General features: G+C 40.3%; 1 protein-coding gene across 7 annotated transcripts in view; it reads left to right on the top strand.

The window, feature by feature from the left end:
• The window catches only part of adgrb1a (adhesion G protein-coupled receptor B1a), a 157,843-nt gene that overhangs the window by 27,265 nt on the left and 103,190 nt on the right, over positions 1–27,388 (top strand). For 6 of the 7 annotated variants that reach the window (XM_013916101.1, XM_013916097.1, XM_013916099.1 and 3 more), the window contains exons 2-3: positions 25,934–26,092; positions 26,792–26,896. In XM_013916101.1, coding sequence (XP_013771555.1) covers positions 25,934–26,092; positions 26,792–26,896 — 264 coding nt within the window. The remainder of the gene's footprint in view (positions 1–25,933; positions 26,093–26,791; positions 26,897–27,388) is intronic. The other variant, XM_013916100.1, reaches the window with a different exon arrangement.

The raw sequence follows: 27,388 nt of genomic DNA, 5'->3' as shown, positions 1-27,388 counted from the left end.
TTTGGTAAAGTAAATCCGTTGGGCATCTTTCTTTGCCTTTAGACAACAATTCTGATGGCAAAAAAGCCAAACGGGACAGGCAAAAAAAAAAAAAAAAAAAAAAAATTCCGTTTTCATGGATGCCTGGATGTTAAACTCAGTTGTTACACCTGATAGAGCAGAACGCTGATCATTTTATTAAAGATGAAAGACTTAAGACAGTGTTTTAACTCTCAGTAATGCCACAGTGATCATTTGATATATGGACCTGCAGCAGAGTTTAGGCCCAGACATGGCTAGTGACGTCAGACTGAACGATCGGATATAAAAAAAAGAGCAAACTGTCTCAATTTCTTTTATTTCTCTATTGATTATAAAACATCTGGTATAATACAAGACATTTAAATACTAGAATCCAGCAATTAATCTGCTTTAAATGTTCCTTAAACATCATAACATTGAATATAATTTAAATGAATTCTTAATTTTACAAGTGTGAATGTAAGTTTGAGTGAAAGCTTTAAATAAAAAGTTGACAATTTGTACAAGCAGTCTTTGTAAGTTAAAAGCTGAAGCTTTATACTGCTTGAAAAACTCTGTTTCAGGCAGTTCGTTTTTCTCTATTTTTGGTTCTGTAGGATGGCAAAGAGAGCAAACATCCTTTATATGATAATCTCAGGCACACCGCTCTGGCTGTGAGTACAGATTTCCCCACTCACTTTTGTGGAAATCAGAAGAAGAAGGGTTAAAGGAAGGTTTGGCTTTAAAATGATATAATAGAATAGTGTCAATTTATTTGGGATACTAGATGTAGCCTCCAACCAAAAGGAGTCAGCCTGTGGCAGGAATTTTATAGCCTGCATTTTCATTAGTCTCACCCTAGGTCGTGATCTCACTGAACTCAAATCATTGCAGGATTTCCAAACATCCTGGGAACAATTGATGAAACATTTATTATCAATCCCTGGCATCTGAAACGGATGTTATGGAACGGCTGTGTGCAGGCAGGAAAAGGACCCAAAGTGAAGACTCAGGAGACAGATGTGAACTCAACACAGCTTTAATGCTGAACTCAAAAAAAGTAACGAAACTGAGACTCCAAATAAACTCAGGCAAGCAGACAGAACACAGAGCATAGTAAATGGTAGATCGCAACATGGACAAAGAGAAACGCAGGGCTTAAATACACAAAGGGAGCACTCAGGGAATGGGTAACAGGAGGGAAACACAGCTGGGGCAAATCAGGCCTAACGTGACAAAGGAAGCAAATCCAGACGAATTTACATGACACACGGAATTTCAAAGTAAAACAGGAAACATAACACAGAGACGCGAACTTGACAAGGGGATACAGCTGACAGGGGAGACAGAGCAACTAGAGAACAGAGAGACATAAACCATAAGACAGAACTCAAAGAAACCAAAGACTAGAAATGATAAATAATATAATAAACTCAAAAACCCTGGGTCAACGACCCAGACATCCTAACAACGGAACAAAAAGGAAGCACTCACACTCAATTAATCTGTAAGTGGTTTACAAATACACAAACATTATAACCAACGTTGTGGCAAAATATCCAGGGTCTGTATATGAGGCTATGGTAAAGTCATTGACTGATATTGCCAAACTGGAAACCTCTGCTGTCAGCTCTTGTGTCTGGGTCACAAGTGCTTGTGCATCACCTCACGTGTCCCATCATATGAGCTGGAGTTGACTCACCAAGTTTGGCGAGTTCCCTTGTAATGTCGATGTCTGCATTTGTTGGGCTTTGAGTAATTCCGCGTCAATGTCAGCGGGGGCTAAGTTTGTTGATCTGTAAAATTCATGCTGGAGCTGTGCTGCCAGTCTCCTTAACTAATGCTTTGTTGTATGTAGTTGTTGATTTTGATTTTGAGATCATCTCACCTTTTTTTTCTTTAAATTTCTTCAATGGAGCTCTCTTTCCCACACACTGCATTCAACCAGTCAATGAGCAATATTCATTATATAGCTTCATGTAGAAACTATGTTGAATTCTAGGGACATTCACTTATTATTTCTGAGAGACTGATATCATACAAAAACTGGTGTTCATGTTACCAGGAGTCCGGCAATTAACCTGTTGAACACATTCAGTTCCTCACCGACAAAAGATGTTGATGTGCAAAAAGGAAAAAAGAAAAATGCTGTGAAGTAAAACCAGCTTTTATTCTAAGTTAAAACAAACAACTCCATTCAAGCACCTGCCTAGAGGTCTTTATGAGAAGAGTCACATTTTTTACTAATGTGAGCCATTTCTGTGTTCTCACATAGCATTTTAGTCATGAGCTTCTTCTTTACTAGCTAACTGTCAAACTTTTTTTCTGTTTCTGTCACAGATTTTCAGACTTCCATGTTACTCTTGAATTATCTGCCTACAACAGAACAGAGGAGATGTAGTTTGGGAGCTTGAGTTGTACTAATCAAGAAATGCCAATCTTACAACAAAAACACAAGTTTGTTTGACGGTAAAGCATAATTATGACTCTGGTAGAAAACACAAACAATGGTTGCCTCTCCTGTTCAATATAGCAGTCAGCAAGAACGATCAGGGTCTTCCTGACTGAGGCCTGCTGGAGTTTGCATGTTCTCCCAGCATCTCTGGTTGTTCGTTATTTAACTAATTTTGCATCTGCGTTAAAATTGTTGTTTCCTCTCTGAGTGAACAAAGTTTGATATATTGATGTGCTGATGGTGTGCTTGGTTTTTGTCTGCATGACTCTGCTATGATAATTTGTCAAATGTTTAAGAGGTCAATGCACTGGCACCACAGAACCCTTGAATCTGAACGGATGCTGACAAAGCCCATCTTTATTCAGAATAACGGAATACTGAAGCCATGTTTTCCACTCTTACAGTGCTGCTTGGGAAGACTGCAGGCTCAGTCTCATTTTAAACACGTGAAAAGTGGCTGCAGTTTGATTTACTTGAATAAGCCACAGATGCTGACTTGTCAGACTCAGTTTAACTGAGGGTCACACTGGGAGCTGCGAATCACATCAAGGCCCAGACATACATAGCTTACTGATATGCTTTAACGAAGAATTCCTGTATCACATGGCCCACATGCAGTTTGGTTTTAACCAGAGAACAAGAAAGTTTTATTACCCTTCATCAAATTTACCAATAAATGTTAACATTACATACCTACAAAAAGACTACCACACAGCCAATTCACAACAACCAGTTTCACAAGCCTGAATATAACAGCTACTACCAGATATTTAGTAAACCAAATACATCCTGTTGTTTAAGCAAAGCGATTAGTCTTTACATTTATTCTTGGTGTTTTCATTTTAAAAAGCCAGAAGTCGTAATCGTTTAAAGAGCTTTGGTCGTGTAGTTTACCCGTACCATACATCTGCCTTTACGAGACTATTTCTGTTTTCAGATGGATATACGAGACACTCTATACACGAGGGATGTGCAGATCCAACCTTTTCTAATTCTTACAAGATAGCAGAGGAAATCTTTCTTTTATGGTCAAGGCAACAGAATTACTCTAAACGCAAAAAAGAGTAAAATTACTAAATAGAAATGTATCAATAAAACAATTACCAGAATCAAAATAAATTAAGCAGCTGTTGTTGTTCTGTCTCCTGCTGTCAGTGCAGTGCTGCTGACAAAGAGAGGTCATAGAATTGATAAGAAATGTTCAACACTGTAAATTAGCTTGATCCAAATAGCTCTTTACTTTGCACCTGGTGAGGATGTAACGCCAGTGTCAATCTCTGTTAACTAGTTTATTAGCTTGGTGGTGATGTGGACTTGTGACTGTGTAACTTTCTGCATGGATGGGCAGAAATGTGTTTAGAACCTAAAACTATGTATGGATTGGTTTTAACATTTTTGAAGAGCCCCGCTCTTGACTTTGACACATGTTCGATCAATGAAAGGATTCAGCTGAACTCTTTGTGCAAAAATGATTTTAAAAAAAAAAGCAAAACTTGGGCAATATCACAGATCAGCTTCAGTTTGAAACTGAAATATTTTACATGTCAAAACCCCTTTCTGATCATTTCCAGGTTGATATGAGCATGATAGAGGCATGCTAGAGTTTTAAAAGTGCTCTTGGACTTTAGAGCCTATTTTATACTTGAGAATTTGTTAAAGGATGTCAGCATGTCCTTAGCATGTGTAAATATGGAAAAAGGTAGTTCACATCTATGCCTACCTAAGTAGGGGTTGGTGGGGGCGTAGTGGGGGGAGTTCCATTCCCATACATATGTATGACCCACAGTGACCTGTGAGGCTCTTCCATCAGAGTGAACCTACTCATCCATCTCTGTTTCTTTTTCTCCCACTCTGTGTCTCTGTCTCTGAGTCACAATGCAGTCACCATCCCACACTGTGTGGGGAGACAAGGGCTTCTGATGTATGAGAGTGGTAGAAAGCGTGGGAAGAATAAATCGCATTGCTCAGAGATTTGTGTGTGCGTGTTTGCTTCTCTTTGTGTATGTGCCAGCGGATCTTACAGGTTAGTGATCCCTGGACACATCTGAATATGTTTCATATACCAGAGCATGCCGTACGGGCTTTAAATGGAGCAGTTTAATGCATTCCCAAAGTAACTTGGAGAAACACTGTGAAGAAAAACAATGAGGCATTCATCAACTGCGGAGGGAACTATGAAGCTGCAGAGAGCCGAGGACACAGCAGAGCAACACAGCGGGGGCGATTTTCAGCCTTAATAGTCATGTGGGGGAAGGTTGAGGAGGTGGGGAATCCACTCAAGTCTGGGGAGGAAATAAATCCGGAGGCTCATGGCAGTTCCCACAGGAGCACTTTAGCCTGATGCTCGACACGTTAGGGGACTGGGAGGAAGACAACCTGTAAACAGTCAAAGTACTTTTCAACAGCACTCAGCAGTTCTTTAACTGTTGTGGAAATCAATCAGACACACACACAAACATGGCTGAACTTGCAGCTCTGCTGGTGGAGACTTCTAAAATAATTACACTGAGCTGTCTGACAAGCAAAATCACGAGGAGTCGCACAAGTGCCATCGAGGCTCTATCAGCAGTCGTCTCTGGCAAAGATGGATGTATGTCGAGTAAAAAAAAATAAATTTAAAAGCCTTATTTCACTGAGACGTCTGTCAGACTGGAGGAAAAGTAACAAAAACCATCTGATCCCTGTGGTGAAAGACCTTTTGAGGCTTTTCTTATCGTTCCCTCTGAAATGGGGCATCCATCTTCGGAATTGAAATGTCTGGTTGGCTGACCTGCACCTGAAACCAAAGAGCAGTCCTCATGATATGTATTTATAGACATGGGGTTTGAGAGGAGAGTTTCGGGGATGGCGATGCTGCAAAGTCAAGGGGTGTAATGGCTTGAGCTCCTCGGTAAAGGAGATAGCAAAGGCTTATGCTGATTCGGATCTGTTAAAGTGTGAGGGATTAACAGTCTAATTGGTTTGTGAGTAAATTTACAGTGGGAGCAGAGTAAAACCTGACTTTGACTAACACATGAGGTACTCGCTCTTTTCTGACGCGCATCACTGAACTGTGCTGGCAGTTTCACACATCGGTCTTATATTTGAATAAAAGTCTGAGTCACATTCTGACAAAACTGCATCTGAGTAGGCTGGACACGGAACATTTCTGATACACTTCTAGTACCGCTCAACTTCTTCTGAATCCCCACAAATTATCAGGAAAAAAAACCATTATGATATATACCAATCTGAAAACATTCTGACCACTGACAGGTGGAGAGAATAACACAGCATAGTACCTGTGGGATATATTAGGGAGCAAGTGAAAAGGTGTTAGAACCAGGAAAAATGGGCAAGTGAAAAGATTTGAGTGAGTGGGACAAGGGCTGGGCTGTGATCGCTAAACCACTGGGTCAGAGTATGTTCCCATTCTGCACTGATCAGTATCTGTCAAAGGGGTCAAAGGAAAGAACAGTGGAGACCCAGTGACAGGGTCATCGGCACCTCATTGAGACACGTGGAGTTTGAAGGTTGGCCTGTGTGGCCTGATCCAAATGACAAGCTATTGTAGCTCAAACTGCTCAAAAAAGTTCATGCTGGTTCTAATAGAAAGGTGTCAGAATACACAACTCTATACAGTTTGTTGCGTATGGCCTGCATAGCCAGAGAGCAGTCAGGGTGCCTATGCTGACCCAACAATGGACATGAGAACATCAGAACTGGACCATGGAGTAAGGGAAGAAAGTGGGCTGTTTTTTACATCAGGTGGATGGCCAGATGTATCTGCACTGCTTACCTCAAGAATACCTGGCACCAGGATGCATGTTGAGCATCTGAGGGGTGTGCTGGACGAACAAGTCTGATCCATGGAGCCACCCACCTCACAACTTAAAGGATCTGTTACTAGGGATGGGTATTGATAAGATTTTCATGATTACGATTCCATTTTCGATTCTGTTTAACGATTCGATTCTTTATCGATTCTTTTTAAAAAAAGGAGAACACTAAGGTTGATTAGCTTAGAACTTTGTTTTATATCTTCTCTTTGAACAAGATAGAAATTTAGGAGTAACATGGCCTTACAAACCCAACAGTGACATCTTAAGAGATCCAGCCTACGGCTCTTCAATGGGGTCCCCAGGAAAAAAAAATTGTAAATGTAAAATAATAAAATAAATATGCTTCTGTAGCAATAACCAAGTATAACATAAATTATTCTGTAGCAATTACACAAGAATATCCAGTAATGTCCTTTTTACCACAAACTTAGTCACTGCTCTGTGACATTCGTCTATCCTGGCCTGAAAGGAGACGCTACCGGTAGACTGCAGTGAGAACTGCCAGCATCTGAGCCAGACTCTGTCTGTCAAGGGCGGATCTAGCAAAGGTTAGCCAGGGGGCAGGTAGGGCATTAACAGGGACAAGGGGGGCACAAAGAAATACTTTTCTTTCTTATTCTCATTTAAAATGTCTAGCTTTTATTAAATAATTATCTGACACTCAAAGTTTTAATTTAATGTAAAATGAATAGAAGTCCATTACTGTATATAGTAACTTTTAAGTCTAACATATACCCTAGTAAGCTGTAGTACTTTTTCCTTTGGGAAGGCACCATCTGTGCAGCCTGCAATTCTGTTAGAGAAAGATGTTGAATCTATTTAATATTTCTTGAAAAATAATTGATTTCTGTGCTTTTTTTTTTCCCACAATGCATCAAATTAATGTTGATTACGTCGATTCAGCATCATGAGGTGGAGGGTAAGGGGTGGTTCTGTATTTTTTTTTTTTTTTTTGCTGGGAGTTGGAACCCTATTAGTTAGGTTGCTTAATATTTACGCTAAGTACTCTTTAAAATATCAGAATAGGGAGGATGTTGCAGGTTTAAGTTTATTAGATTGATCATTATTGCTGAACTATGAAATATTTTTTTGCATACAGGTATAACAGAATAGCTTTAGTGTTGTTGTTGCTTTAAACTTGAGTATGAACTTATACAAAATGCAGCAAGACATTAAAAAAAGTTTTATTGATTAAAAAACACTATATAGGATTCATATCGGTATCAGCAGATATCCAAATTTATAATATCGGTATCGGTATCGGACATAAAAAAGTGGCATTGTGCCATCTCTACTCACAACCACACCTTTGTGCTTGAGATGACCACTGTGATGTTACAGAGAATGTGAGTAAAACGGTCTGAAATTGAATGTTTAAGAAGGATTGAGATACGGAGAGCTCAACACTTGACAGTGTGTTTACTTGGCATGTGAGGGAAATGTTTGCTAGTATGTCTGTCATAGTGATAAATCACTCATGAAGGAAGCTAACAGAGCTTGACTTAACCATTAGTGTGAGACAAGCTACCTGCTGGTTACTAACTTAGTTCATACAACAGGGTGCTTCCTCTCCACAATGATAAATGTCCTTTTTATTTTGATACTGAATGGGATGCCCCACAAACAAACTTACTCTGTCGTGATATTTTCATAATGTGCTTTGATTGGCTAACAGCAGCAAAGGAGCATTTAAACAGACAAAATTTGATTGATTCACTTTGACAATGCTTGATGTCAACCCATTCAAAATGAATGAGGGGTAATAGCGCAAAATCCTGAAACACATGAAATCTTACCTTGGAGCAAGCCTTTCAGTTCATAGTGATTAGTCGGACACACTTTGGCTTCATTATTGAAAACTTTGGCAGCGTTTCAAACAACGATGCATTGTGCGTGACAGTTCCAGGATGTGTTACGAAGTCCATCGTTTACGTCAGTCATCTGTGTCACACACACATAAGTTCACTGCTCTCTTTTCACTCACGTTACACATTCAAACTTCAAGTTTATTTTCTTTTACTTCATTTGTATACCTGCGGTGAATGTGATATGGGCTACAGCTAAATCCAACACAAAGCTGCTGTTTCTGTCATGGTTGAATTCAGACTGATATAATATTAAGGCAGGCATGCAGAAATCATACGTGGCAGTTTGGGAGTGAGGTGTTAGGATAGCACACTGGTAGTCCAAAGATTGTTAGTTCCGGAGTCAGATTGTTACAGTAGATGCTGGCATGTATGCATGTTATTCTGCATAAAGTGCCCTATTTGGAGTCAACAGTCTTAATTTTGTTAATGCTGGGCATTTAGTTTTAGTTGGATTTGGAGGGAAGTCTTTGAATAAATGAATAGAAAGAACACCACCTGTGTCTGCAGGTGCTTCAAGGGAATTACACAGTGCCCACACTATATGCATACAGTCATAAAAGAAGGTGTACATAGTTATAAACTCCTGAGATCAAGAAGATGACGTGTATAACACTGAAGCACAACAAGATTGAAACAGAATCAAAACTTTAAAATGGAAAGCCCCATGCAACAAAAATCAAAGCGCTTTGGCCGGGGTTTAATGGCATATAAGACTAACAGAAAACACAGTTTATTCTCAAAGGCAAGTGACAACAGAGACATTATCAAAAGCTCTATTTTATAATATTATAGGTGATGTCATAGGTCTTTCTGTAGATGGCCAGACTAGGGATGGGTACCGGTATAATGGCACCGGTTCTGACATAAACGGTAGTAACCAGACCGAAAAGCAGCGCACATTTCGGTGCTTTATTTCGGTGCTTTTTTTCCCCTGAGATGTCTTACACTTTGAATTCTAGCCAATCATTTTACCTTTCCAAGGATAGTAGGCGGGTCCAGGTACATACGTTCTTTTAGAGCAGAGCTACAGATTAAAAATGCCCAAGGCAAAGCGGTCAAAGTCTGGCTGTACTTCACAGCAAAAGATGCAAACTCAGCAGCCTGCAACAAGTGCCTTAAGCTGATACTGTGATGCTGTGCAAAGGAGGTAACACCTCGAATCCGATGAAACACCTGGTGACGCATAGCGATTTATTTTTAAAGCCGAGAAATGCACCGTATTTGATAGCTTGCTGCAAGACCTCACACCGACCGCATCTACTGCGGGTATGGTGCCTGTTATCGGACCCAGAGTTAGCAACATTCCCCGAGAACCCAAAGATTAGCGTCCTGGCCCCTAGCCCTGCCAGTGTAGCAGAAATGATGAGGATGATGATGCAGCAGCAGCCGTTCTTCTCTGGGTGAGTCGCTTAACGTTGTTCGTGTGTAATTTACGTTGAGTAGGCTAACCACGTTATTACATTAATGCATGTAAGGTGAACTAGCAAACATAATCATAGCTACATGCGGCTGTCTTCTTGTTTGATGGCAGATACTCCCTTCACCCTGGCCAAAAAGGCTAAAATGACCAAAGAAAAAGAGGGAAACAGCTAAACATGAGAGTTTTTTGGACAAAGTTTGTGTTTTTTCCATTGTTTAAGCACTGCTTCCAGCCAAGAGTGATACCATATATGCCCCATAGCTGCAGAAAAGGCTAACATTGTTATCTTTTTACAAAAAAACAGCTGAACATGAGAGGTTTTTGGACAAAGTTTGTGTTCTCCATTCTTTAAGCACCGGTTCGAGCACCGTTTAAGCACCGGCACCGTTTCAAAAGTACCGGTTTGGTACTGGTATCGGATAAAACCTAAACAATACCCATCCCTAGTCCAGACCAGGTTATGTGTCAAAGAATGAGATTTTTACATTTGTTTTATCCAAAGCCTCAGGCAGACTGAATGGAAGGATTCCAGAAAAGGAAGAGCAGGTCTAAATCAAGCTGTCACTTCTTTTTTGAAAGGGATCTCAGAGTATTCAAGCAGGTCTTCTGTAAAATGGCAAGATGCTGCTGCTGAGGTTGCTGCAAGTCAGGCTGTTCTAAATGTTGTTAACGAATAGATAGAAACTGAGTATGTTCAAGCAGAAGTTAAAAAAAGATAGCTCAACAGGGGTCAGAAAGTAAAATGTTGGTAGGGAAAGAGACGCAGAAGAGATGCAATGAAATGAAGAAGAGAAAGAGAGGAAGAGAAAGCTTGAGATTTCTGTGGATAATGAAGTGCATGCTCCTACAGGCTCTTTGCCCCTCTTTCTTCTGTGCCACAAGTTGTGGCCACTTCTTCAAAGAAAAGTCTTGCAGAACTTGTTTAAGTGCTGGCAGAAGCTTTTAGTGCCAACAGAATTCCAATTCCTGAAGCTACAATATTCAGTGGAGATCCACTGAAATACAGTGACTGGAAACTCCTTTTGAGATGCTGATTGACCAGAAAAACATTCAAGACACAGACAAAATCTATTCACTTTACAGATATGGGAGTGGATAAGCCAAGAAATCAATTACTGGCTATATCCTCCTTTAGCTGAATCAGCTTATGTTACTGCAATCAAGATATGAAGATATGGACACCTAAATAGGTGTCCATATCACAACTGATTTACAGCATGGAAGATAGAGACCAACTCCAAGCATGGCCCAACTCAGGCTCCAAGATCAGCTTTGAACTTCAGGAGTTTGTTGACTCATGTGCAGCTGTGAGGCTGCTATGGTCCATAAGGTACTGGAAATCTTGAATGACTGTAAAGGAATAGAAACATTCTGTCAAAGTTCCCTGATTGGCTAAACGCAAAGTGGAACAGACAAATTGTTGAAATTGACTAACCAATTTTCCTCCTACAGCCAATCTGTGATGTTTTTTCTGAGAGAGGTGAAAATTGCTTACAACCCTCTTATACTGCTGCAACCACTGAAACAAGGTTAGGCTTAAAGATAAAAACCTTCAAGACATTTGAGCTTTTCAGCAAAGGTACTCGGGAAGTTTCAGTGAAAAAAAACACTGCACCTATTGTGTGTATTTTTTGTGAAATGACTGAGCATACCTTCTCCAAATGTAGGAAGTTGATAGAGAAAGCACTTGCTGACAGAATCAGATTCATTCAAGCAGAAAGGTTATGCTTAGGTTGTTTCAAGCATGGCCGCCACACAAAGATCTGCAACATTAGGAGTGTTTCCTAATATGCGCCACGTGTTGTGTGAAGAACAAACCAGAGGCAAACAAAAATCACCACAAGCCAAGCAAAATCAGACTTAAGAAAGAGTGCAATCAACTGAACATCAATAAATACCTACAAGTGTTACTTTAAAAACAGTAACTTATCATGGAGCTAAAACATAAATAACTGCAATAATTTCAGTCCTTCATTCATTCACAGCACAACTAGCACAAGAAATAGCAGAAGTTTTAAGTCTCAAGAACTACACATATAAGAGTAAATTATCTACAAGTCAATCCAAGACTGACATTACCTAACATAAGGATATCTAGTACCTATCTAGCACCTATCTAGGTATTACGGAGGACACAAACTTCATGATAGACATATTTCGCGTGGTGATACAGAAGAGGTCCCTGAGAGAAAATGACAACAGCTTGGCTTGCTGTATTTCACATCATGGGGTTTCTCACCCAGGGAACATGCATGTGATATCTGACTGCTCTGCTTAGTAACGTCTTTCGGTAAATATCTCTCAACAACCATCTACTCACTGGTCCAGTGTTCACAAACACATCGGTGGCTGTCCTTTGACACTTTCAGCTTCAGTTTCAGCGACACTGAGACAATCTTCCACTAGTTTCATATCAAACAAGAATATTTGAGATTCCTGTGGTGGGAAAATGGCAACTTGTAATATGCTGTTTATTTTAAAATGGTTTCACCTTATTTTTAGGTCTCCTAAGGACCAGCTGACTTTAAAATATTAACTATCCTTAGAATTGAAAGAGGATTTACTTTCTTCTTCACAAATCTACTTTTCTGAGACAAACTAAAATTGTCCTAGCAGTAATTTGCTTTCTTATTTGCTTATTACCTTATTATGTTTGCTCCACGTTTTGATGGAGACCTGCTCAGTGTTACCATTGTATTATTGTCCTCTTTATTGATATGCAGTATTACACAGCTGATGTCATAACCTGACATGAATCTCTTGTAACTGCACTGTCACGTCGATGTGGCCAGCAACTACTCTGATTGGCCTGTTCAGTACTGTTGATTCCTCCTACGCATTTCCTGCCACCTATTGAATTTACCAGTGAGAGATTAACAATCACTGTCTCAACGTAAAGAATAATAATCATTGCCTTAAAATAATGACTCACAGATGTCAGCAAATCCTTGGGGGAGAGTGGAAAAAGATGAGGGACAAATATGTTCCCGAAAGGGAAAAATGTCCCAGCATTCTATTTGTTTCTATCATGGCTGAAACCGCATACATGTCATATATCACACACCACTGCTTTACTGTCCAGTGCCAGTGTGAGCATTGTGGCTCTTGATATGTCTTCCCTGTCTCATTTAAACAGAACCCTGAAAATACTACTTTACTGTGATGAAAAAAAATCTATGTTTTAATATTAGGCTAGTGTTCCTCCTCAATTGCATTTAGTTACTGTGTTTGGATATCATTTGAACATAGCTGACAAGAAATGGCTCAGTGTGGTGGGAGGAAATTGTGTAAAACCAGCAATCAAAGATACCTCGAGGAACTGTTAACACACCTAAAACAATTTTAGCTTCCAATGAAAAAGTTAGTGTCCCATGATTCTCTAGATGCTCTTTCAAAGGCCCTTTATCTCTGAAAGAGTGGAGGAAGCCAGGTGAGAAGTTCTTGTCCCTGTGAGTGTTCGAAGCATTTTCACTTCTTGTTAGGTGATTAAGACTGTAGATATGATTATTACAGGTTGCGACAGTTATTTTTGTTAAAGCTGGCTGACAGTACAAAATGTCACTTACAGTAATGAAGAAACAGAAAGTTATCAGCAGAGATGAGAGTTGAGAACTGGTGTCATTTAACCCTTTATTTAAAGGGCCCAATTTTAAATGATAACTCCATAACAATTTGGGCAAGAGACAAAATTCAAACAGGAGAATGTGAGCTTTGCAGGCATATTTGGAGTATCATTGCAGCACAAGGCATCCACAAAGTACTGCTGTCTGAACATGGACAGAAAAAATCAGCTCTGCCTTCATGTTACCATGTGCACTTCAAATCACTGTACTTCTCAACCAGTATAAGAAAATTCAAATGAGTCCTGTGTGATGAGAATTTTTTTTTTCATTCTACAGCCAAAACAACAAAATTGTCTGTCAGGCCTGTATAAATCTTGGTCAGTTTAAACTGCTTTTTGATTCCAAAATAGTCAAATTCATCGGCATTACAAGCTTATCACAGCCTTTTTTTGATGTTGCTATATCTTGGGAACAATTTTGCAAAACTCACTTCTGTTGCTTGATTTGATTAACCACTGTAGACAGTATTTCAAGCAAATATACATCCTGGGTCTTTGATGTGTTAGAACAGGAAGCTAAAGATTTTACTTTTTGCTTTTATTCATTTATTTAAATGCCTATGAAGCCTAACAAGTCCTTGCAAGTGACGACAGAAAATAATCCTCATTTCCAACCATAGTCCGATCTCTTCTTGCAGTGTCAAAGACATCATTTCCACACCCTTGCATTCATGAAATGATAGCTGGCTCTAGACCCAAGATCTGTATTGCTGTTCAAAACCTCTAAAAACCAGTACCTACATACACTGAGACAATTCTTTTTTGATTAACATTTGCTACAGAGGTTAGAGGTCCTTCTTTTCTAAAACAAACAAACAAGACCAAACTTCAAACTTTTGCTTTTTTAAAGGCTTACACCTGAAACTAGGACTCGGAGCAGAATGCTGCTGACTTGCCATGCAGGTTACTGCTTGCTCAAAGTCACCAGAGACCTGGGACTGGCATGGGGAGCTGACTGGGTGCTGGGGGTGGGGTTCAGTGCCTGGTTCACTAACAGGTTAAACTCCTCACTCTACAGAGAGAGGGTGATAAATGTCTTAACATGCAGTTGTGTTAAGAGTTTTATTTGTTGGGTTTATTATTTATGTTATGTAGAAGGCAAAATTGTGCTAACAGTGAATGCAGCAAACTATTTGAAAAAAATCCCTATTTAATAATAAAAACTATTTAATAATAATCAATTGCTAAATCTTTATTGCTCTTGACAAGGAAATGTCATATAAAATAATAATAAAGAATAACAACAAAAACATCACACTAGTCCAAGTCTAGTGACTCTGTGGATAAGTGTGTGTGAGCTGCTGCCATCCCATTTAGATGAGGCAGAAAAAAATTTTTCACAGGGAATCTATTTGCTGTTGCATGTATACAGTTACAATAGTTCATGCTCATATTAAATACAGTCAAAGATTCAAATCATGAGGTAACAGGTAATTCCCAGAAGACAAGAGTTCAGGATCCATCCAGAATTCCTAATGTAGCATCTCAGGTGCGCGTCACTTGTGAGAAAAGTAGCTCCACCAACTTGCTTATCAAACTTGTTGTGTAGAAGGAGCAGTTGGCTTAAATGTTGGGGGACGAGAGGTAAAAGTGCTCGTTTCAGACAGAGGATAAACTGAGGAGCTGCATCAATGCTCAGTGCAACATAAGGATTATTTGGAACTATTAATGTTGCTCGTGCAAAGTTACTTTAGTGGCAAAAAGATCGAACTGGAAATTAGTATAATGTTTACAATCTTTGGCATTTGAACAGACACCAGACCACCAGCGACACATCTACAGTAGGTTTAGGGGCAGGATTACACCCAAACACAAAAGCTTTCAGCAGAAAACCTGTGATACCAAAATAGATGTATGACATATTCTAGTTTCTGAAAAGTTGCCTATTTAGAAAGTGGCTAAAAACACCCCAACCTTAATGGTTTGCTAATGCCATGGTGGTTATTACGAGGTGCACATTTGTACCTGAATGATTCTTAAGACCTGCGTTACAGTTCAAGTTTGATAAAATACACAATCAGAGCTTTAATTTCGTAATGCGAAGGTTTAGAAATGCTCCTTTGACACTGCGATACAAGCCCTTTGTTCTCCCTTTCACAGGCCATGTGAGAACCATTTACTTTGGCAAACACCATCCTATTCATTTAGGAAGCCTCTGTTAATTATGGCAATATGCAGTCAATTATAAGATGTAGTTCATGTTGGTACATTACAGCCAGTCAGGGCAGAGCGTCAGTCTGCTGAATTTAACAGCATATTGTCTCTAAGAAATATCACATAATGAAATTTATAATCTCCTGCTGCTGCAAATGAAGACACAGTCAATAAAAATAAATGTGGGAGCGTAATTCCCTGTTTTATGAGAACGCTTTCGCATGCACATTTTTATTCTCGTAGGACACGGTGACAGCAGCCTACCATTCTCTCCACTTCTTTCATTTCCCTTCTTTCGTCTTATCTGTCCGAACATTTTTTCCCCTCTTTCTGTTCCTGTCTGCCTTCATCTCCGTCTCTCCTCCCCCCTCCGCTCCCCCCTTTCACCGCCTGTTATCTCTGCCATGCAGTTGACTGCTTCTGTCCTCTGGGTGTCAGCATTCGCCTTATCCTTCATTCAGCCACACAGCTTTGTGTGAACCCGTCACCACATTTTTCTGCCCGAGTTTCATGTTTTCCTGATTATTGCCTCCTGTCCTCTTGTCTCTGTCTTTCTTAACATTTTCACTCCCGCTCTCTGACCCCCACCCTGCAGCTGCCTACTTGTTTCCTCAACAGCTGTCAACATATTTCTATTTTTTTCCTTTCCATCATAGCTCTGTGCACACATGCACATACTTACTCAATCAATAAGTCTGCAGTAACTGTAGCCATAAGAGCTTTATGTGTGTGTGTGTGTGTGTGTGTGTGTGTGTGTGTGTGTGTGTGTGTGTGTGTGGTTAGTGGCAGCTATTGATGATTTCAAAGGTGCAGAAACTGGAGCTGTAACAGGAGATGCCCATCCACTTATCCCATCACTCCAAATAGGAGGTGAAGGTGACTTTCAGGAAGTTCATTATAGACCCAGCAAAAGCGCATGATTCACATGCACGGAACTGCACGGCCACCGATACCCCCCAACACACACGAGTGCAATGAAGGGGAACGTGTGTGTTTTTGGAGACAAGTGAAGGTCAAAATAAAGAGAATGTTTTGGAAGGAGGGGCGAGTTTAAGGAATACAGAGGTGAGTTGGACTCTGCAATCAGTCCTGCTACCAGGGAGCGTGCTGACAAAAGACCCCATCTGAATTATTGAGAATATAATGAAATGTCCTTGCAGAGGGAGAAAGACAACACTGCATTACTCTCCTCCCATCGAACCCACATCCCCAACCGCACCCCATCCCCTCCTCACCCTTTCTGACTCTGATTACTGGGAAGAAAAGGGAAAAAGGAAAAAGAAAAGAAAGTTCACAGTCTTGTCATTTCTTCCATTTTTCCCCCTGAAAAAGAATGAATCTTATCTGTAAATGGACCCACCCCCCTCTTTTTCTCTTGCCTTGACAAAGCCTTCATTCGACAGAAAAAACGCGCCGGTCCCCTGCTCCAAACTGCAGTTCATGTTTCTCTATATTCATGAAGCATATTTGTTCACAATAAACCCAAAATGATTCAGGAGAGTAGCTGAAGGTTATTATGTTTCACAAGGCTGGCTTTAGTCCCCCAAAAAGAAGGACTTTGAGAAAAAAAGTGAGCGTTTGGTTCTCGTGTATATCTACTCTTTGTTCAGCAGGGACACATACCAGATGTCTAAATACCCAAGCTCTGTCAGCTTTATTTCTTTCATTTAGCAACTAATAACAAAGATTTTTTAGCACAATTAAAAGCCAAAAATCATCTATTAGAAAAGGTTTGGGAAGCGTTAGGGAGCGTATCAATGAAGCCTTCAAGTGCACTTGTAGTTTTTAGTTAAATATGTATATTTTCCTAATCCCGTGTGGTTTGTTGGTCACCTGGTAGATCAATCATTGAGTCAGTACTCTTGTTGGATTTGGTGTAAATGTACCGGCAAATAAAAATGAAAAAATAATGACTTTAACAGGGAACTTATTTAGGGGGGATCAAATAGCAAGGTCAGGGAACAGAATTTCAGGGAGCTACGAGGTGCTCATATGAATTTTATATGAGGTCAGAGGTTTGCTCCAGTGTAAAAAGAACTTGGAGACACAAATAAAGGTTAATAGATTGTCTCCTGAGATGATCTATCAAAAAAAATAACAAATATGTAGTTTTATTCTTTAAAAACCAAAGCTCAAGGTTGCTATAACGGCAGGAATTGATGCGTTTACTGGGGAGTGTTTTGAGACACAGATTAATGCACAGTGAAGTGCAGTGTGGCTTACACAATACTGTGGAGCTCTGTGACACAGAGAAATAAGATTATGTATCGGGATTTGGTATATATGCAGTACTTGTTAGTAGATAAATTCATTGTTGCTTTGGCTCCTTTGATTACTTTTGTTGGCGATAAGAAAACTACAGAATGTTATCCTTGAGTAGGACAGCATGCTGTATGAATCAGGCTCACTCTGTATCTCACTTTTTATTCCTCTTTGAATTCTGTTTTCTTCATTACTCCTTTTTCTTTCCTTACTTCAAATATGACATGTTGTCTCAGGCGTTCATGCGATAACAGCCCTAGATGACGGCAACATCTCGTTGTCATGGTAATGACATTCCCCTTCTGGTGACTGGACTGGCACTAACACACAATGGCAGCTCTCTTAGTCTAGCCTTCTTTTTTTGCAGCATTTGCCACCTACTTTACACAGAAGTGCACTAAAAACCTCCACAGAACACACTTAAACTGATTACATGTCATCACATGAAAGGGGTCAGCCGAACCCAACAGAGAGCATTACGTGTTCAAGTGGACAAAATGCCATGTTAGCTCGTCCTGTGGAATGTCATCAAGTGTCATGATTTGAGGTGTCTGTTCTGCCATTTCCTGTTATACCGTGTAATCCCTGCTTTAATAGGTTACCATCAAATTTTTAGCTAACCTGTGTCCTGTGAGTTAATTACTCAGCCCAGGATAAACACTCCTCTGTTCCACACAAACCCTTTAGCCATTTTCTGCAATTCTGTGCTTTGGTCATTTTCTAGCATTTTCTATTCCTGTTTGGGATGTCTTTGAATATTGTTATTTTGTTGTGTTCCTAGTCTAGTTCTTGTGACCTTTTGCCCTTTTTTGAACCTTGCTGGAATCACCTTTAGCTCATTGCACTACAGATTTACACACTGGAGCTGGTCCCTGGTAAAGTGTGTCCTGTGTTTGGGTCCTAATCACTCTGAAGTTATTACACAAAAACATCAGTATCTGATTGTGCTCATGTGCTCAGTCAAGTTTATGTATTTTTATTCCTTCTTTTTCTAAGGCCTTTAATGTTTCTGCTCTTGTTAAAGTGCACATACACTTATGACTATATGTATCCAGAACTGCTGTTTAGTTACCTAAGTAGTTGTAGTAGTAGTATTCTGTTAAATTTATTAACCGGATGGAGAGTTTCTAATGGTCCACTGGACCATTTCTGAATTAACTCATTTAAGACTTTAGTCAGTTTAAATGGAGAAAAGCCTTTGAGCTAGTTTGGGCAGATCTGGAGCTACACACAAACATGCTTCACTCTCCTCATGTCATGTTACCAAACACCCCCTTCCAATTTGGAGTCCTATTTATGCTTTAAATTTTCCATCACTTCTTCTGACATATTAATGTCATGGTTGACCTGCATTGCTCCACGCTGTCTCAACCCCTCCACCACCCGAGCATCCACCTGTAGCCTTCAGGGATGTTTACTCATCACACCCCAGTTTCTGTATATATCATATTTACAGAGTGATGAGCTTGAAGCTAAAAAGCAAACTAACTTCATTTTTCTGCTCTAATAAAACGTGAATTGTGTGACTTTATCATTGCTTGACAAACAAACTCATTCCAAAGCAGTGCAGCTTTCCAAAAGTAGTTAAGAAAACGTATGATACATAAGAATCATAAAGACAGCAACTTTTAACCCAACTCTTTATTTATAAACTATAAATAATAGAATGAAAATGACGTGCTATTTGTGTAGACTTGGCAATTTAAAGAAAAGCTGCATTAGTTATGTACTATCATTCATGTATAAGGTACAAACACACAAAGTGCTTGTGAACAATGGTAATAGATATAAGCTGTGACATGCCCTGAAGTAAGAGTACAGTCAAATTTCTTTTGCTGTCTCCACAGATAAATGGAAAATCCAAATGAATGGGTAACTGTACATCCAGTTTTCACCTTCTTCTTCTTTTTTTTTTATCAACGGTCTTTGTAGTTATCATCAAATGTTCAAGACAATAGTGTACCTCCTGTGCAGACTATAACAGCAGTGCCTTAGTGGATGCTGCCCCAGTGACAAGCAGTTGTAGTTCTCATTGAAAAAAAAAAATTCTGAAAAGCTGTTTTAAACCGAGGATAACGTATCTCTCATTTTCTGTGCTTTATGGAGTAAGCACATTCTTACTCCAGAGACACGTGTGGTATGGATCTATAAGATCTTATTTCTAATTCTATCTATGCATTAAATATCCTAAATTGTTTTTCATCCTTCACACAACCCCATATCACGTAGATGCAGATCATTTTGTCCCCAGTACTCAGATACATCCCAGTATGAGTTAAAATCTTCTCTTTTTCCTTTCTATTGAGAATCACCTTTGTGTCACATTACACTTTGTGTTCTTCAAGATGAATCCCTCTAAGTGGTTAAGTTCTGGTCTGGTGTCACCAGTCATATTTGTTTATTTATGAGGAACCCCATTAGCTTCCACAACAGTGGTTGCTAGTCTTCCTGGGGCCCAAACCATCAAATACCACCAAATAAAACGTTACACAATGAGTTGGATGCAAATTGTCCACATAATTTGGCTCTTAGATCCACAATAAGGTTTTACAATTCTGAAAATGTAAACATGTGAATATTAAAAATTATATAAAAAAGCAAAAAACCCCAAAACAAAACACTCAAACAAAATACACAATTTCCATTACAAGTGACATTACCCTCTACAATTTTTACAAATAAATTAAAAACTGCCTAAATAGGCATATTGATGTGGGTATCAGAAATGCAGTCTCCACACGGTGTCTTATTTTGGAAATTGACTGAGTGCTGTGTGCATTCCTGGTCTGATTTCCTGGCTAGCTAATCTGCTCCATGCAGGTTGTCACAGCAACCTCAAAGACTCTAAGCAAAGCAGCACTTGTGGGATTGCTTCTTAAATGAGCTGAGGCATGTCATGTGGAGTCCAGATCACTGCTTTAAGTGGCTATGCTCAGTTTCTTTCAGTTTGCCTTGCAGTTTGTCATTGTGGCTCATATACATGAATTAATGTTTACCATAGTAACAGAATAGTAGCCCTGCTTGTAATGTGTATTATTTCATGTGTCACACAACTCCCACTCAAATAACCTGAAGGGGGGTAAATGTAGCATGTTAACATGCACAGAAGAATCAGCATGTTGGCTCAGGGAGTTGGAATGGCTTTATTACTGATTGGCTGCACTCCAAATCTTAGGACATGGTCCTCAGCAGGAAAAGGGTGGAGTGCCCACTTCAAGTCAGGGATGAGTTCCTGCCCAAAGTGGAGGAGTTCAAGTACCTCTGTGTCTTGTTCATGAGTGATGGGAGAACAGAGCAGGAGATTGACAGATGGACTGGTGCTGCAGCTGCAGTGATGCAGTTGCTGTACCGGTCCATCGTGGTGAAGAGAGAGCTGAGTGTAAAAGTGAAACTCTCAATTTACCGGTCGATCTACGTCCCTACTCTCACCTATGGTCACAAGCTGTGGGTAGTGACTGAAAGAACAAGATCATCGATGCAAGCGGTGAAAATGGGCTTCATCCGAAGGGTGGCTGGCCTCTCCCTTAGAGATAGGGTGAGAAGTGCAGCCATCCGGGAGGGGCTCAGAGTAGAGCCGCTGCTCCTCCACGTTGAAAGGAGTCAGTTGAGTTGGTTCGGTCATTTGACAAGGGCACTTCCTGGGTGAGGTGTTCCGGGCATGTCCCACTGGGTTAAGGCCCTGGGGCCGACCCAGGAATTGCTTGCTGGCCTGGTAACACTTTGGTGTTCCCCCGGACAAGCTGGAGGAGGTGACTGGGGAGAGGGAGGCTGCACTGAGTTGAGTTGAAATGTTTTAAGTTGTGTTCCAGTACATACTGTGAACTGCACTGAACTGGTTATCCACTGAATGAGTGCAGTCACATGATCAAATCCAGTTTCACAGCCATAAGTGAACACTTGGACCCCACCAGGTCAGTCTGCTGACAGCAAACAGATATTGACTGTGATCGCTGGTGCTGCTAATTTCATCTCTGAAGGGAAAGGAAATCATTGACACTTTTTTCACTGCAATTTGTCTCCTTCAATCCATAAAGTTTGACTCATAACACTGTCATGGTGAGATGACACACAGCTGTAGAGGAATCGAGGTGTGTGTGCATGTGTGTGTGTATATTTGACTCTTTCGACTGAATCAAGCGCTCTCCACAGTGCCCTCCCTCATTCAGGGCCTCACCCTAAAGGAAACTGATTTGCAAGTAATTAAAAACGTGTGTGTCTGGATGTTGGCCAACTTCATGTTCTATTCATGCAGATTAATACATATTTGCCATCGCCTGAGGGGGCTGAAAGGCATCTGTCTGTGCCGTTAAACATTTATGAGCATGCAGGACACACACAGTGAGAGAAAGAGAGACAGAGACATTCTGACAGTGCTCTGCCTGCTCCTCCTCAGATCAGCACACATCTTAATGGAGCACATTAAATCAGAATGGCCAAACAGGGAATTTCAGAGTGACAATGGCATTCATCATATCTCTGTTTTAGAGGAAAAATCTCCCCTCAGATCCTCCTTAGCTGCTAGATATCATCAGTCTGATGCAGGTTACTTTTTTGTGTGCTAAATTGTGTTTTTTAATGCTGTGGCCCCTTTTGGATAAACCAGATCCTTCATGTGTATATGGATAGTTTGGTAACTAATTCTTGGACATCAGACCCTTGACAGATGGTGACAGTGACTCTTATTTCCATTGCACTGTGGTCTATTCAATTCAATTCAATTCAATTTTATTTATATAGCGCCAAATCACAACATAAGTCGCCTCAAGTCTAATGATGGAGGACGTGTATCTACACCTGCCTGCTATATGTTCTCCCCATATGTCTGATGAATGCCAAGGCACAGTGTCCAAAAGAGATCCACACAGACTTGCAGTGCAGGAGTGCTTCAGGCAGGCAAAACTTTGCCCAAACGTGTGTGTCCTGTACGACATAGCCTTGTCAACACATATCGTCTGCAGTGGCCGGTCCAGGCTTCTTTTGTGTAATGACCCTGTAATGTAAAATCCTAACCTGTATCAGTCATACTTTGTTCCTATTGGTAGCTGCTTCAACTCACCTTACAGTTGATATAAAAAACAAAAAAACAAATTGAGACCTGGGGAGATCTTCACAAAAGATTATTTTGCCTGTCACCTTTGTGAACCTGGCTTATGAAACTTGGACCCTGGAACTTTCTAGGGAGGATTGTTTTTCAGTTGGTTGTCCAACTTGGTGTGCTGCAATATCCTGAAGATGCTTGGACGTCAGTAGTTTATGTGTTTTGTGCATTCGTATCCCAGGATGTCAGTTAATGTTGTTTTGTCAGATGTCGCCTGTATCTCCCTATATCAGACAAAATGATGGCCCTGTTTGGTGCCTTCAAGAGCCTTTCAACTTTAGGTACAAAACTTGGTTAGATCTGGGGAATGGTTGTTGTTTCAGTAAAATCTGCTCCTTCACAATAGTAGCAGTAATAGCAGTTTTGTCTCTATACATTTTTTTTCCTTTAAGCACCATTAAAATAAGGAAAAGCCAACCGAGCCAGAGAATGGATGGCTACATTCTTTGTTCAAGAAACATCAGGTTTGCTGTTATTTTTAATATAAAGAAGAGAGGAAGTGAGTGCTCTGTTTACACCTTCATTATACTCCTACCTAGAGGTTAGTAGTGATTTTATCTGTTCTCAACAACCTACAGTGCTGCTCATATTACACATACAAATATATAGATAAATGAAAGAACACTGTCAGCTGTTTCAGTATTAATTAATAACATTTATTGTTCTTGCTGTGAGTTGAAGGGAAACAAAGGTTAGGAGGTAAAGCAGAGGATCAGACCTTGCTCTCTTCTACATAAAGTCCATGTTGCTAGTTTGAGAAGTTCATTTGTCATAGTGAACTCAAGGTGGATGGACCCAGGCACAAGAGTTTGAGCTTTACATGAATAATGAGTTACATGAATAACAGGTAGGCAAACTCTTTTTTTTTTTTTTTTTTTTGGCCTGTCCCGTTTGGCTCTTTTGCCATCAGAATTGTTGTCTAAAGGCAAAGAAAGATACCCAACGGATTTACTTTACCAAACTGACCATCCCAGCCTTGCCGTAATGGTCCATTTGATTCACCTTTTATTGTTTATTTTATTTTCGGGTAGGCAAACTCTTGAGTGGGCAAGAAGGTTAATTTCAAAGTCCAAGTGCAGTCCAGTATTGAGTAGCACGTCCACAAAAAGTCACACTGGAAAAATCCTGAAGACAGAGACGGCAATTTAGTCATGAAGTGAACATAAAACTAGAGAGTGAAGCTTAACATTACAACTGCAACTTAACAATCTGGCGAAGGTAGATGGAAGAAACCACTGTGATGAAAGATGACAATCCTGATCACTGTCACTCCTTCTAGCAACCGAACCAAATACTTTCCTAGGGGCTAGGCTAGAGGTTACAGGAATCTATCTAACAGCAGGCAAAACAGCAGGTTCTTTCAGATATTTCACATTAATCCCTAATTGTTAATCAATCAATGATAGAAAAACCTTTGCTCTGCTCCAGAATCAATTAGAGCCTGCAGGGCTTGCATGTTTTGACCAAAACAAACGTTTGCTAGTAACTGTAAACTTGGTGGGGGATTTGCCTTAGCTCTGCCTGTCGGTACAGCTACAGTTTCTGATGGGTGTGCTCTTTTTTGTTTGACTGGTCAAGTTGCAACAAAGTGAACGGTCTTTACAACTACTGCTCCCTGGAAAGGGGAAAATTTCTTGGGGACCAAGCATCCTGCAAAGGAGGTGGTGAAGGCTTCAGTAGAAGTTGTGGTTGGAGGTTGATGTGAAGTATTGTCAGCAGCTGGAGGTTGCAGAAGAGCTCTGATTTGGGCAATGGGCTTTTGGAACGTCCTGAAATATATTCTTTTTGCATTGGATATAGTTCTTGTTTATGTCAGCTAAGCATTATTCCCTGGTTAGTGCTAGCATTTTGAACTGTTGTTGTGTCTGCAGAACCTTAGCCTGTCAGAACCTGTCTGTGAAGGTTCTCAGTCATCCAGGTTATTGTAGTCTAAGGAGCTTGGAAAGAAAAGTGTCTGCACTTCTTTAAGTGGCTTGAAAAGCAGCTTGAGGTAGTAATACAAAAGATAACTATTCTGACAGGTAATCACTGTTGCAACTCTATGAACTCTTAAGTATTAGAAATAGACAGAATTTTAGAAATTACTTTAAAAGCTAAAGGTTATAGTAACCACCTTAACACTGTGTAGAAATGTAACAAGGTTAATTGCTGATTCTAACAGCGCCCGTCTCGATCCTAGCTCATTTTCACGTGTTTTGATGTCATTTTATATTATGTTTCGTGTTTAAGTCCTTTTTGGTAGTCTTAAGTTGATTCTCTAGTGTCTAGGTTGTTCCTGTTTAGATTTGGATTATTTAGGATTCCCCCTTGTGTCTTTGCCCTCTGTGTCGTCCTCTGTGAGGCTCTGATTATATTTATTGTGAGTTCTTGTGTTTCCCTTGTGTTTCATTTGGTGTTCCCTGCCTGTCATGATATCAGTGCTTCCCCAGTCATGTCTCTGTCTATCTGCAACTCTCTGTGTGTTCCCATTACTTCCTGTTTTACTTTGGTAGTCTCCTGTCTGTGTGCACCTTGTTTTGCTTTGTTTCTCTTATTTTGAAGGTATCTTGTCTCGTGTGTTATGTTTAGCTTTGCGTCCTCTGTCTCGTTGTGTGTAATCTGCCCCAGTTGTGTTCCCCATGACTTTCCTGTTCTCTCGTCATTCCCTGTGTATTTAAATCTTTTTCTTTTCTTCTGTCCAGCATTGCGATCTTCCTCATACCTGTCTGTGTGTTCTGTCTGCCAAGCCTATTTTGTATCTTCAAGTTTAGTAGATTTTTTTCCTACTGTTCAGCATTAAAGCTGCTTTTTGAGTTACTTTTCACATCCTGGACTCTGCATTTGGTCCTCCATTCCTGCCTGCCACGCACAGTTTATGACAGAAAAATTCAAAAATTCAAAATTCTACATACATGCAAACCTTGTCATCACAGTATGCTTGACTGACCTAACTCTTGGAATGTAGGCTTCCCAGTATGAGGTAGGGCTGTGTTAGCATCATTATGGCATACATTTTGCATCTGTTTTTATTTGTCATTTTTTTAAGATTGGAGATGTTCAGCTCCAAGCTGTGTTTCTTCCTACACACTATATGCCTTGGCAGCTCTTCAAAACTGAAGCTTTGCACAGAGGATTGTAGGATTTGAAGATCACTCTCCATTAGATGAGCTCAAAAACACATGGCATTACAAGTGAAAAACACTGCTGCTAAGTTAACACACAGTAAGTAACCACTACTGTCTGTGTGTCTCCAGGTGGCTGGAGTGTGTGGGGCCAATGGGCACAGTGCAGCAGCGAGTGTGGTGGAGGGATCCAAACCCGGATTCGGACCTGTCGGTCACCTCCGGAGGAGTCGTACCTGTGTGAGGGCATAGTGGAGGAGGGCCGGCCCTGCAACTCGCAGTCCTGCACTGGTAAGCTCCTTATTCTTCGTGTTCATTTTTCTATGTCTGTCAGTGAGGGTGCTTTAAGCTCTGTGGGTAAATACAAGTATGTGGTGTGTCCAAACTGTGCTTTTACAACTACTTTTTCTTTACCTTTCCTTTCTTAACATCTTGTTCATGTGCTTATGTATCCATTCTCTGTAAGTCAGAGTTGTGACTTAAAGAGTGCATGTTGGAAAGGGGACTTTGATTGATGAAAAATAAGAATGACATGGTCAGGTTTTTAGGCAGTATGTCAACATCATTAGCCCACAAATGACTAAAGGGACATGAAAACAACATCAGAGTTCTGTTTTATTGAAGCCATTTACCAAGAGCTGCAATGTTTCACTGGTTAGAGCTTTCTTTATTTGTACAGAACTGGCGGTGCATGACTGACAGCTAAAAAATCAGATTACACTCATTACTGTTGATGTTATTGCATGTCTTTTCTATTTAGTTATGCCATCACAAGGAACATTATACAACAGCTGACAATATAAAGAGACTACTGCGCACACACACAGCACACTAACACAGACAGCACAACACAAGTCCCAAGTTTGGCTGATGCTGTTCTGGGTGACCAATCACGTCACGGTTGTGTCCCAAATATAAGGCATTAATGAAGGAGCTCTGGTTGCTAACCCCCGCCCCTCCTTCCCCCGGCCTTGCCTCACCCCCCTTTAGGCAAAGGTCGCCATCTCTCTCGCAGCCAATCGCTTCGCTCGGTGGACAGCCGCAAGCGTGATGACGCAGACAAGCCCCGCAGTGGACAGCAGAGTTCTCAGACAGGTAAGACAACGGGACGCAGAGGGATCCCATGCATCAGTCACTGCGGCAGCTTGGGTGATAGCAGCATATCACACAAAAAACATGACACCCACAATAGAGAGAGTTGCATTCACTTACAGCACATCTATCAAAATCTCCCACAGTAGTGCCTCGTCCGCAATGGACTAATTCCAACATGGACCCTGCCTGAACATGGTAAAATTGTATTTTTGTGAAATTATGGCAGGACATGGTCCCCTGTCTGTAAAACAACACATCAAATGAAGTCTTCCTTCTAAGTGATACTCCACCCAAAAGTTCAACAAATTTGGATCTTATTCATGCTTTATTTGTGAGGAAGACAAATTTCATTTCTGTCCTTAACCCTTTCATGCACGAATTATGACAACCTCAATCAGGATTTTTTTTCTTAAGTATTTTTATTCATCTTTAGGCATGAAAAAAAGATTTTTGAACTTCATTTTTTTTTTAAACATGTACTTTTCAAAAAGT

This window comes from Pundamilia nyererei, unplaced genomic scaffold (assembly GCF_000239375.1).
Source record: "Pundamilia nyererei isolate P.nyererei 1_Seehausen unplaced genomic scaffold, PunNye1.0 scaffold00462, whole genome shotgun sequence".
In the NCBI taxonomy this organism is placed as follows: Eukaryota; Metazoa; Chordata; class Actinopteri; order Cichliformes; family Cichlidae; genus Pundamilia; species Pundamilia nyererei.
The sequence above is the reverse complement of the archived record's forward strand: the minus strand, read 5'-3'. Positions and strand labels throughout refer to the sequence as shown.